The sequence below is a fragment of the Pelodiscus sinensis genome, chromosome 1 (genome assembly GCF_052426305.1).
Source record: "Pelodiscus sinensis isolate ZL-2025 chromosome 1, ASM5242630v1, whole genome shotgun sequence".
In the NCBI taxonomy this organism is placed as follows: domain Eukaryota; kingdom Metazoa; phylum Chordata; order Testudines; family Trionychidae; genus Pelodiscus; species Pelodiscus sinensis.
In genome coordinates this window covers 128,875,314-128,888,636 of record NC_143052.1, presented here as the reverse complement: position 1 = coordinate 128,888,636, position 13,323 = coordinate 128,875,314, and the positions used below count along the sequence as shown (strand labels likewise).

Genomic DNA, 13,323 nt, shown 5'->3' with positions numbered 1-13,323 from the left:
TTGAACATCTGGCCCATAGTAAATGACAATCTCTGCTGCAGATATCACAAATACTCTCTTCTCGCCCTTCCTAAAACATCCTACATTAAATCTGATATAGACATTTTTATATATATAGATATATATATATTGCTTTTCAGTAACTGCAGTTCAGAGTTGGAACATTCTAGAATTAATTTTTTGTTGCACCATATTATAAAATCATGGACTATCCATTGGCAGTCTGTCTAGAATGGGTAGCATTTGAGCATTGTTCCTAAGGCACATACATCATTTATTCCCTCTTTTGTAGGGTTTAGGGTCTGTGGTTTTGGAACCCTGTAACAGGGCTTGCTGTGTCCTAGCCTGCCTTATTTGTCGCAAGCTGCATTTTGTATGCAAGGAAACAACAGACAAAATAGCCTCAAAAGAAAGGAAGAATGAGATAGTTTCCTAAGTTGTCTTTGCCTGAGTTGGCAGCTGCTCCAGCTCATTCAGCTTTTTGTTCTCCAATGAGTGCTGTGCGTGTGTAGTAACAATGGGGTGATGCAGTTACACTGTAGGCTAATAGTGGAGTTCCGTCAAATCTATTCATAAATACAGAGAAGGGTGCAGTGCTGTGAAAGCGAGCCAGCTTGCAGAGGAAGTAAGGCCTCCAAGTAATGAGCTCTCCATCACAAACATAGCTGTCAGATCTCATGGACTGGTGATAGACTATGATCATCTGCTTGGAGACTTGCCCCGACCTGCACCAGTGCAGATGTGTGACCTGTTCAAGTTGACAGAAGATATTGATAATGGGTAGCAAAGAGTCCCCCCTCATATATACACACAGCTCTAGTTTAACTTAGTGTAATGAAATAAAATTATTGTAAGTTTTCTAGGAAACCCAATTTTATAAACGGACATTATCAGCATTGCCATTTAATATGTGCCCCTGTCATCTGGAGATTTCCAAGTATCTTACTATCATTAAAGGACCACTGTTGACTTACAATCTCAGTTTAGCTTTAAAAATGAGTTAGTTGATGTGTGGTATATGCCCCTGAGTTTTCCCTGCCAGTTTTTTGGATTTTCATTCATATTTTCCTAAAAATGGGTTTTCTCCTCTGTGGGTTGTGAAAGACCCACCCAAACAACAGGTGAAACTTGCAGTACTGGGGAAACTGTGTAGAACTGAATATAAACAAAGCCACATTAGGCAGTCCTGGTAACACAGTGAGTAAACAAATTCTGACAGAAAAGTGATTTTATTTATTTAGTTTAAGCATAATGATGTCCCTTTAATTAATTTACCTATACAACATACCTGTGGGAGAGCAAAATATTATTTTCCCTGTTTACAGAGGGGTAAACTAGTGTATACAAGCAAACTTTGTAGGCATAATTCATCACCAGTGAGAGCAACAAAATAATCATCTTTTATATTTGTAAACTGAATAACTTTGATCTGGAATCAGTAAGGGTACGACTACACTGCATGCTTATTTTGAAATAAGCTATTCTGGAAGAAATACTCCAAAGTAGCTTATATCAAAATAGCACGTCTACACTACAGGGAAGCCTCAACATTAGGCCAAGTCAGGTTCCCCTAACGTGGACTTACTACCTCGATTTAGAGCCCCAGAGGGAACTGGAGAGTAATTACTTTGAATGACCTTGGGGAGGAGCTGTTTTGAAATAGCAGCAGTGGAGTGTCCACACTACTGCTATTCTGAAATAGCTATTTAAGAGTAGATGTTATTCCTCATGGAATAAGTCATCCATTATTTCAAAATGATTTCAAAATAATGGAATTGTTGTGTAGGTGCTCGTATTGTTATTTTTGAATAACAACCATTATTCCAAAATAATTTTGCTGTGTAGACGTACCCACCCTAAGGGTGTGTCAGACTACATCCCTCTTTCAACAGCGGAATGTAAATTAGACACTTTGAAATTGCAAATGAAGCCAGGATTTGAATTTCCCATGCTTCATTTGCATAAGCGCATCATGGCGCTCTTTCGAAAAAGCACTATTTTGAAAGTGAAACCGCAGTCTAGACGTGGTTCTTTCGAAACTAGAAGCCTTTTTCAAAAGATCCTGTAAACACCCTAAGAAACCAACAACATGAAGCACAGGATGGCATTTTCAGCATATCCCTTTTTTAGCCCTTGAGTTCTATAGACAATCGTGTCTCTGAGATAGGGACCAGTGTATTGCAAATCAAGTCTCCAATTCAGGAAAGCAACCCTGTGCTGGTAGCACATGCACAAGCTCCATAAACTTAACCATGTGCTTATGTGCTTTCAGGAATTGGGGTCCAAATGTGGATCAAGTGGGAATTCAGTCTTCTTTTGCCCTTAGCAGCGTGGATCACATGTTCTGTGCTGAAACTTATGCAAATCCTCATTCCTAATGCATGTGTAGTTGCATTCCGGTGTTATCAGAGCAAACTGTAAATGACAGGAGACCAGTACTGTTACATCAATCACTTATTGCCTCCCTCCCCAACCCCCTTGCATTTGTTACATATCTCTTCTTCCTTGAAAGAAGCAGTTCTCCTGTTTCCCTGCTCTGGTTTTTCTTTCTTTAATTTAAAAAAAGAACTCAGGAATATTGATTCAGAGAACCAGAGACATTTGAATAGTCATCCAGTAGGCTAACTGTTCTCTTCTTTAAGTACCAGCAAACATTTAGGAAAAGCCCACTTTTTTTTTTTGCACAGAGATGTCCTGAGAATTTTTCAGTGTTTTCAGACTGCTAAATTTTTATCACTCAGCAAAGCATTCAGACTTTGGATATGAGCTTTTGAGCTTTGGCAGCAACTGTGAAGTAATGGTGTAAACAAAGGCATATGTATTTATAGCCCACTGCTGTCTTTTAGATCATTTCATTAAAAACAAAATAAAAAACCATTCTAACATGTTGTTTATCAGCTAGTTTTCATACAATGGAAAAATTGTGGCTTGCTTACAGATGTTTGATTTGCAAGCGGTTGACAAATAAAATAGTTCCTTCAGTGCTAATGTACATTGGCTGCAAACATTTTTATCACCAGTGTTTAAACTTGCTCTAAGCTCTAAATAAATTCTTTTATTTTAGTGATACCTCTATTAAGTGATCTCGCATAGTCAGACCAAAATTATTTGCTTAGAAGAGGCTAGGTGGAGCAGAAGTGTATTCAAAAGAATATGAGGATATTTTGTGATGGTTTCTTGATGCAGAACGTTGCCTGGTGAGGATGGTGTTTAATAGGTGTTCAGTGTATCCACATCAGCATAAATAAAATGAGACATTGTTATAGCAATAACTCTACCATTTCTGGATTGGTTTTAGACAGTGGTCCATAGACTGTCATCTAATCCCATTGCACCTCTTTCATATTCCCAAATGTATTTATTCTCTGACTATTAGATGGGCAAATCTAAAAGGTTCTGAAGTTCAGATCATTTTTCATAAGTTCAGACTTTTCTCTAAACCTCATATTTGTTTTTTGTTTTTAAATCAAGCTAGAAATCTTGCTGGGATGAGCTTTCTTATGGTATTTCTACTCCCCTCACAGGAAGTGCAAGGATCTAAGAAAAATAAATAAAAAGTTCCAGGGGCACAGAGGGGTTGGAAAAAAACTGTAGCTGCTTTTATCATCAGGAGCTTAGTCCTGAAAAATATTGAGATCCCTCCGTTTGAAGTCACTGGGCCCTCCTTGCAGTAGGCATCTCTCAGAAAGTGTTCAGGACCTGGCAGATAGTGTCCTCAGCTGCTAATAGAGATCCACACTGGTTCAGTAGTGACTGAAAGTTCCCAGCTGGCTTATGTGCCTCGCCTCCAGGGCTCTGTGGTCCAATAACATCCATGTTCCTTCCGGACCACAGATGTCGCTGGATCAGAGAGACCTAGATTTGGGAGGCTCAATCTGTGGTAGAAACTTTGGATAGGAGTAGAGTCCACATTAAAGGGTAAAAGAAGTGGCAGTTCCGCCCACAACCAGTCCTATCCCTTGACCCAACAAAGTGAGATGATTCAGTAGATTGTTGCACGTCTTTATAATACGTTGAGTCTTCTCTTTTCTCCCATAATAGTTAACATCCCATCAACAGAAGCAGTGGCAATTCACGCTTCTCAGAGCTGATATTTCAGACTCTGCATAGTCAGGCAGATAATCCTTGCAGCAGGTAGCCTTTTATTTTGTGAACTTGAGTGCATCTTCTCACCCATAAGTACCAGTGATTTAGAATGAGTTTCATTGGTATGCTTCAGTTTTGCTGCCACAGTAATGCTATGCTAAATAGCTGGACTCCCATGAGAAATCTGTCCCTGTTTTGGGGTTGGTTTTTTTCAATAATCTCTTTGATTCTGCAACACAACATGGTAGCCTCCAAAACGAACTCTCTGCTTGGTAAATTGCCACCCGACAGACAGGATCATCCTCTGAATGTGTGCTTTGTAGATATGAATAAAAAATCATAGAATCATCATAGAATCATAGAACTGAAAGGGACCTCAAGAGGGTATCAAATGAAGTGCCCTGCCCTCACGACAGGACCAAGCACTGTCTAGATCATCACTGACAGGTGTCAGTCTGCCCTGCTCTTAAATATCTCCAGTGATGGAGATTCTACAACCCCCCTAGGCAATTTATTCCAGTGTTTAACCACCCTGACAATTAGGAAATTTTTTCTAATGTCCCACCTAAACCTCCCTTGTGTCAATTTAAGCCCATTGCTTCTCATTCTATCCTCAGAGGCCAAGGAGAACAATTTGTCTCCCTCCTCCTTGTGACACCCTTTTAGGTACTTGCTATCATGTCCCCTCTCAGTCTTCTCTTTTCTAAACTAAGGAAGACCAGTTCTTTCAGTCTTTCCTCATAGGTCATGTTTTCTAGGCCTTTAATCATTTTTGTTGCTCTTCTCTGGACCTTCTCTAATTTCTCCACATCTTTCTTGAAATGTGTTGTCCAGAACTGGACACAGTATTCAACTGAGGTCTAATCAGTGCAGAGTAGAGGGAGAAGAATGACTTCTCATTCCTTGCTCACAGCACTCCTGTTAAATACACTATTTTGCTTAGTAAATTATATTGAAGTGGTTAGAACTTGACAGGCAATGTATTAGTACATCATACTGCAGTCCTTGTCTTATGGGTATCATTGATGAATTATGGTATTTAAACCAATCTTCAGTCCACACACCATATCCAGAAACACAAACCACCCCACCAGTGTGATATAAAAAAAGCCATGCACACATATAGTGGTCCAGCTATAAAATGAGGACAGAGGCCCCGGCCCACTTTTGTATTAAGTGCATTGATATTCTGAGGTCATGAGCATGCTACAAAAATAATTCAGCATAAAGCAGTCACAGTAATGATGTCAAGTTTACATGTCAGCATTACATTCCTTTTGTCAGTGGTACATGTCCTCACTAACGGCACACACAGGGAGTGTCTACACTTGCCCCCTAGTTCGGACTAGGAAGGCAAATGAAGCATACCGAAGTTGCTAATGAAGCGCGGGATTTAAATATCCCGCGCTTGATTAGCATATTCGCGACCGGTCGCCATTTTAACTGCACGAGGAGTAACAGTTAATTCAAGGGAAGGGTTTTGGATCAGACTCTAGCGTCTACATGCAACAAGTTAATTCGGGCTACCAGCTTTTTAAAATGGCGACCGGACGCAAATATGCTAATCAAGCACGGGATATTTAAATCTCACGCTTCATTAGCAACTTTGGTATGCTTCGTTTGCCTCCCTAGTCCGAACTAGGGGGCAAGTGTAGACATACTCACAGAGAGCAGTGCACCGGGAGTACCTATACCAGTGTGCAACTTGCCACTATGTAGTGGTGGGTGTTTTGAGACGTGCATCGTGGGGGCAAACAAGTGGGGCATGGATGACTGGGAACATGGTTTCAACATCCCATGATGCAGTTTTCTCCATTCTCTCATTCCATGGGCATCTCTTAAAAAGCCCTGCCAACCCATCCATCCACTGTCCCCGAGAATCATGTCCCCCCGAAACTGCTCTGCTTTTCAGTATTGTGACAAGCGTTACGACGATAGCATGCCTGAACTTGGAAGTATTTTCAGAGCCAAGAGATGGAATATGATGTCTCTTTGCAGGCTGCCTTGCTCTGGCCCATGAAAAGAAACAATTCAGGGGTGTTGTCGGTAGTCACAAAGCCACTGCACACAGCGGTTTGCCAATTCTGGGCCTGAGAATCAAGCACTGACTGGTGAGATTGCATTATTATGCAGTGGCTGCAGAACTTTTGGATACTTACGGCCTCTTTCCTAGAACTGTGGATGGAGCTTTTCCCAACCCTTCAGCACTGTGACACCAAATTGAGAGATACTTTCAGGGGGAGAAACAGCTCATGATCACCCCATGGAAGCTTTCGATGCCAGATTGCTATTGATCAATCAGGGATCAGTTTGGAGCTGAAAAATCCACTATGGGGGTTGTAAGCATGCGGGGTCATCAGTTGTGTCCTGTTACAAAGGACTGTGACTCTGGGCAGTGTACAGGAAAATAGTGGGTGGTTTTGTAGTAATAGGGTTTCCTAGCAGCAGTGGGGCAATTGATGGCACACATAGCCCTGTTTTTGCACCAGAACATTTTGCCATGGAGTGCATCAACAGAAAGCGGTACTTTTTTATGGTATAGCAAGCACTGCTGGATTCCCACAGTTGTTTCACTGACATCAAAATGAGCTGGTTAGGAAAGGTGCATGACACATGCATTCTGTACAGACCACAGGCCTGTACCGAAAACTGTAAGCAGGACTTTCTTTCCAAACCATACAATTACCTCTGAGACTGTTGAAATGCCAGTAGTAATCTTGGTAGACCCAGCCTTCCCCTTAGTTCCATGGTGTACATTATCCAGCATTACACTAGCAAGGAGTACTTCAACACAGGCTTAGTAGATGAAGAATGATGAGCTTTTGGCCATTTGAAAGGCTGCTGGTGCTGTCTATTGATAACATTAGACCTCAGTGAAAAAATAATCTCTCTGGTCATAGCCTCCTGCTGTGTGTTTCATAGTATCTGTGAAGCAAAAAGGGAGAGGTTTCTACCAAAGTAGAGAAGGAATGGCTGTCTGCTGCTTTTGAACAGCCATATACAAGGGCTCTAAGAATAGATCAATGGCAGGGAAGGGGCACTTTTCTGCTCAGGGAGGCTTTGAAGGACCACCCTAGTATGAACACTGTCATGAGTGCTCTGTGTGTGGTAGTATATGTTGTGAACCAATAGTAATGAATGAAGCCAGCATATGTTGTGAACTAACAACAATGAATTACGTTTCCATAAATAGACCTTTAATCTGAAACCATACAAGCTTAAGAACAGTCATACTGGGTCAGACTAATGGTCCATCCATCCTAGTATATTTTTCATATAACATTGACCAGTGCCAGGTGCCTCGGATGTGTTCAGTGTGTAAGAACAAGCTGTTAGCAGGCTTGCTTCCATGAGAAGAGGTCTCTGCCAAACTGGTTAAAAACACTGGAGATAGAACTTGGGTACGTTTTCTTGCAGGAGACCAGGCTAAGTTAGTTCCTTGTTAGTTAAGTTTAGTCTTCAGAGAGCATGTTATGATTTTGTTTTATATGTAACCAGTATTTTTACTCACTATCACAAACTTATGTTTGTTTAAACTATAAATACATCTAAGTGCTGTGCACTCAGCAGAGCTGTGTCCTAAGAGTGAGTTGTTCTGTAATGTTCCTTTGGGGCCAGTGAGCCTGCTAATTCTGTGTGAGTTCAGTGGATAAGGGGCTGGACACTACAGGGAATGCTCAGAGGATTTTAACATCCACAATTTTCACATCAAAAGTTATGAGTGGGGACACATCCAGCCCACTTAATTAGCCTGATTAGCACAGGTCCTACAATTGACAGGTATTAACTTCTGCTGATATTTTGGTTTCTATTATTTCCACTCTAACTCATCTGATAAACTGGGTTTTACCCAGGAAATCTCATAATTCTGTATATTTTTGTTAGTGTCCAGCGTGCCACAGGACTACTCATTTGAAATCAAATCAGGTATTTGCGCAGAACGTCCTAATCTCAGTGCTTTACAACCCAATTTTCTACATAACTTCAGGAGTTTTGCATGCAACTAAATCCTGAAAATCTGCACACTTTTAAGTCAGTTTCAGATTATCCTTATAATATTATACATCTTTTAATAGTAATTTGCATTTCTGTCAGTCTAACTGCAAAACCTGTTTAAAAAGGAGATACTGCATCTAAGGATAGATCATATGCATTTTCTTGAGTCTTCTCCAATGAACTCGAGCACATCAGCACCATTTTTTGGAAAAGGGAAACAGACCAGAGACAGGAAACTAATTCTATTGCAAAAAGCAGTTTCCGGAAAATGTAACATCAGCTTAGTCATTTTACTAACCTACAGACCATGATATTATAGTTACTGCCTCTTAAATAGGTGAATATTGGTAATGAACCTAGAATGCACATGTATTCTTGAGCATGGGACTTATATGAATTTTTGGCTTTTTTGGCAGCAATATATTTAGGACCAGTATCCATTAAATTATCAGTTCCATGCATGTAGAAAGAATCCAACCATTTTCTAGGAAAGCACAAGCTCTCACCTTAAAATCAGTAGACAGATTTGTCATCATCATCCAGGACAATTGAAAACAAAACAATCAATCCCCTATATACCTATATAAAACCCAGCAAAATACTCCCAACAGCTAATGGCTGCAGCATTGTTAAAATCTGGCTTCTCTGCTTCACATCCAGTCACCAATAAATCTGAGGTACTTAGTTTCTTTTTCTCACTGACATGGATGGTAGTCCCTCACTTCGGTCTTTCTGCTCCATTCTGAGCAAGCTGGGTATTCAAACTTTGTATCTCTCCAAGAGCAGGAATCCCGTAGGTTTCAGTTTCCTGCTTTCCGATAAGAATGTAACATGTATCATTGTACATCATACCCAAAAAGATGGTGGGAGATCTAAATTTAGGCCTGCCATAGAGTTGCCAATTTCAGTTGGCTATATTTCTGGAGGTTTCATAACATGACATAATCTTTAATGAAAGAATAATCTTTAATTCCTGGAGACTGCTGGACAATCCTTCAGGGCTGGCAACCCTAGCCTGCCATTCTCAACAGGACTTCTTTTACAGTAAAGCAGAGAAGTCTTTTGAAGATTCGCCAAAATCAGAGAAAACATATTTTTGGCAATTAAGTGTCTTAATATGAGTAACTGCTGCTGGCCAAGTTGCTACATGAGTTCTTCATTCAGTATTATGGGCAGTCTTGGTGTGGTGCACAGTGTGCACATTTACCTGTTGTTGGTGTGTGGTTAGCATTTGGAAACTTGTCTGTGCAATGACTGATCCAGCATGCTGTGAGTACAGGTAGTCCCTTGGATAGGGTATTAGTCCATGAGTCATGAGATCAGCATTCTATTCCTGGCATTGTTTCTGACTCACTGTGCGGCCTAGTGTAGGGTAACATTTTTAGACATGGCCTCCCACTTTAAGTATTGCATTTTCGGAATGATCCAACTTAAGACACTTTTCCTTGTGTTTCTAGGTGCTGAGCACCCCCTGTTCTGACTGATTTAACTGGAGTTGTGGCTCACTGCATCTGAGTATTAGCTATCTTAAATTGTTACTCATAGTTGGTGCCCACAATATACCTCTAATCTCCAACAGGCCTATAGACAGAGTGTGGGTGTGAATGCAGACACACAGAAATAAGGGTGTTTTGTGAAAAGCACAGATGAAGAATTACATTCTAGTCCGTTTTCCTAAAACAAACTGACCCCAGGAAATTACAAGGCATATTCTGTGGAATGAATACATGATATATACTGTACTCTCCTGAGATTAGGGTACCTTTTAGAGGGTTGTCTCACAATCAACAGGTACAGAGTGAATATGTCTGTCAAAGGATATGTGGGTTTCTTGTGGCGATGTGCAGCCTGTTTCCCTTCATAGCAAGATTCTTGGGTGATGGCATGATTTCCATTCATGTAGCCTCTGAACACCTTGGTTTTCCTCATTTTTGCTGACCTTGAAGCTTTGATGGGCACAATAGGAAAAGTTTCACTAACAGATCACTTTGCTTCCTGTTCTCTAGGACTGCCTTAAAGCCTGCCAAGAACAGATTGAGTCGGTGCTAGTAAGCAACCTTAGGCAAGTCCAGCAGCAGCAACAGCAAAGCAATCCTTCTAAGATGGTGGATGAACTGGACCAGGCCAGCACTCCCACAGATGTGAGAGACATCAACCTGTGAGGACATCAGCCCAGACAGTCATGCTTGCTCCCCCTGCTTTCCCCCCCCTTTTTTTAGAATGAAATCTTTTTTTTAATCTGCTCCCACATAGAACGTATTTAAAGCTCTTTTAGATACAAAACAAAACAAAAAAAGTAATTAAAAACAGCATTTGGTGCCTGTGATGTTCTACAGAAGGGAATCCCACGATATATTTGATAATTGCTGTTTGATTATGTATCAGTGATATTAAGTGCTTATAAAAGCATAAAAAGTAGCTAGATAAATGTAAGCCTGCATTTGTGGGAACAAAGTAGAGTATACTTTTTTGTGCGTGTATTATGACCTAGTGCATACGCACCCTTTTTTAAACTTAAGAAAGGAATTGTGTGTGTGATGTTATGGCTTGACTAGATTGCAAAGCAATATAATTAAGGGGTTAGGGCAAAGTGGAAAAAGATCCCTGAAGTGATTGAACCATTTTGGGTGCAGAAGAGATTTGCTGATTGATCACCTCTGTTATTAGTCAGAACTGTTTGTTGGATCTCTGTATGTTAGTTTTGTTTACTCTTGCTGTCTGTGGTAGCTGCTACCTAAGAAAGAAGATGCTTTATTTTGCCAGCTGGAAGAGCAGGTGTTTCTTTCTTTTTACGCCCACCACCGCTTCCTACTTTTCCTCCAGAAATGGTTCATTCTAAACACATTAGTATCTTTGGCATAAAGCGGATCCTGCTTCCTAGCAGTGGTCCAAGACAAAGTAGAGAATGCTCGTATTAGATGTTAGAAATATACAAACTAAAAATGACCAGTCAACAAATCAGATCACCTCAGAACTTTGGATTCCGAGATTCAGTGGATCATCTGTGAAAAAGCATTATATTAATTCACAATGCTAATGCTACACGTCAATGTTAACTTTTGGCAGCTCCTTATTTTGGTGTAAAGGCAACTCAATGATGCTCTGCCCATCTTTCTTTTTAACATATTCTCACTATGTTAAAGAAGATGTGATTTACTTTGATTCCCACCCACCAAAATACACATTTTTCAGATTTTTATAACTTTACTGGTCCACAGAAAGCATTATTATAAACCATTTCATTCGAAAAGCACTTTGAAAATTGTTCCTAAGGGATAAATGAGATGGTTTATGACAATTGTGCTGAGCAAAGAAAAAAAAAAGCAATGCATAGAGCTTTTAATAGTCAATATTTTCCATTAGCTGGTGTACTTTGCTAGTATTGGTGTTGCTGGAAATTCCAACACCTGCTTCGGATGACATTCCTGTCACAACATTCCGGATGAAAGTCCGAAAGTTCTGTGTATTATTCAATACCACCTGCATGCTTATCTATGGACAATGAAAGAAAATTGCTGGTGCAAAAGACACAAACGGTAAACATCAAGGTGCATGACTGATTTTTATTACAAAGGTGTATTCAGTGTACTTGAATTTATTTTTTCTGCTCCATCTGTAAAGAAGAGGCATTTAGATGGCAAAGGAGATGGGGCAAGGTGTTTTGTTTTGGGGTTGGGTTTTTTTTTTTTTTTTTTTTTTGCACAATTGTATTAACAGATCGCAAATATACAGTTTGAAGCTGTTGGATGAAATGTTAATGTTTGCATTTTTTAAGATAAAAATCCAGAAAGAACATGCTACTTTGAAGAATATTTTATGAATGGACTCTGCCGTATTTGGCTAGATGAGGGTAGAAAATGGAGTAAGAATCTAAGGGGTTTATTTTGTTTTTTTTTTTTTTTTTTTTTGCGCTGCTAAGAAGCTATGATTTGTTTCATTCTTATTCACATTAACAGTACTTAGCTGTATTGTTTCACTGAGTGTGCTGCTATTTTATAAACATTTTTATAATATATTATTTTACTGCTTAAATTTCAAATCCTGAAGTTAAGGTTAAGTGGATATGAGTTCTTAGATTTACTGGAAATGCTCTGTACAGTTTTTTTCTAATAGCGTACTCATGATTTTTTTTTATTTTATTTTATTTTATTTTATTTTTCTGATCACATTCTGCAAAGACAGTATATTTACCTCAGGTTTACTGGACAAAAATGGTTCCCATTTTCACAATACCTCACAACTTTACAGTTCCTTCCGCTGGGAGCCTCATGGAATGGTCAATGCAAAAGGCAGCCAAAGCCTGTGTTTTGTGAGCAAAGCACAGTCGCTTCAGTTGTGTAGGGGAACAGTTATAGATTGCAGGGACATCAGGCTTCCGTTTGGTCTTAGGTATCCGTTTCATAGTGGAAAAAATACATTAATATGAGGACCTGTTCAGCAAAGATTTCTGCAAATTTAGGTCTTGATCCTGGAAGCATTTAAGTTCTGATTCTCCACTGTATGTCACCTTATGCCGTCATTTGTATTTGTGCAAAATGAGTGTCTTGTGGAAATTAAAATGTTACCTCTGACATAAATAGAGAATTCCGGTTTGGCAGCACTTTACACTCACTTTGGCCAGGTACAAATGATTAGTCAAGGTGATAGACAGTGAGAATTGTACATTTACTACCTAATGTAATGCTTTACAACTGTAAGTAATCCCATAGGGCTAGATTGTGACTTTGTGGTTGTCTGCATTGTTGCGCTGCCCCTAGAACAGACCAGGAGACAGATGATGACCTCAAGAGTCACAGTCCCCTCCTGGTCTCCTCTGTACTTCAAAAAGGGAATAAACTGCACCAAGTCTATACTCAGTGCAGCGTATGCATTACAGTCCACCAGTGCAGTTATATGGCTGGCCATGTTGAGGCTGGTGGAGCAAGGGCTCTGCCCATTCCCATCAACCTGCGCAGGCATGGGCTGTCCAGCTCTGCGGTGCCTGCTTCTTCGTTCATGATGCTACCTTTGATACTGCTAATTAGCCACACCATGATCTGGCATATAGAAATAAATTGGCTTACTTGTGTTAGTAAGCTCTCAGCTCAATAGTCTTTGTGGAATCAGGCCCCTATTTTGCATTGGATTTAGAAATAATATTGTGGTTCTCAAAGGTGAGTTTTATCTGAGTATGGACTATAGGATTAAGTCCATTAGTCTTCTCTCAGTGGCTGGGTATCAAATGACAAAACAGATACTGCC

At 40.0% G+C, this 13,323-nt stretch overlaps 1 protein-coding gene across 2 annotated transcripts in view; it reads left to right on the top strand.

Moving 5' to 3' along the window:
- CCND2 (cyclin D2) overlaps positions 1-11,796 on the top strand; it is a 44,542-nt gene extending 32,746 nt beyond the window's left edge. For both annotated transcript variants that reach the window (XM_006123042.5, XM_014573619.4), the window contains one exon: positions 10,089-11,796. In XM_006123042.5, the coding sequence (XP_006123104.1) occupies positions 10,089-10,244 (156 nt within the window). In that variant the 3' untranslated portion in view covers positions 10,245-11,796. The remainder of the gene's footprint in view (positions 1-10,088) is intronic.
- Positions 11,797-13,323: the final 1,527 nt, after the last annotated feature.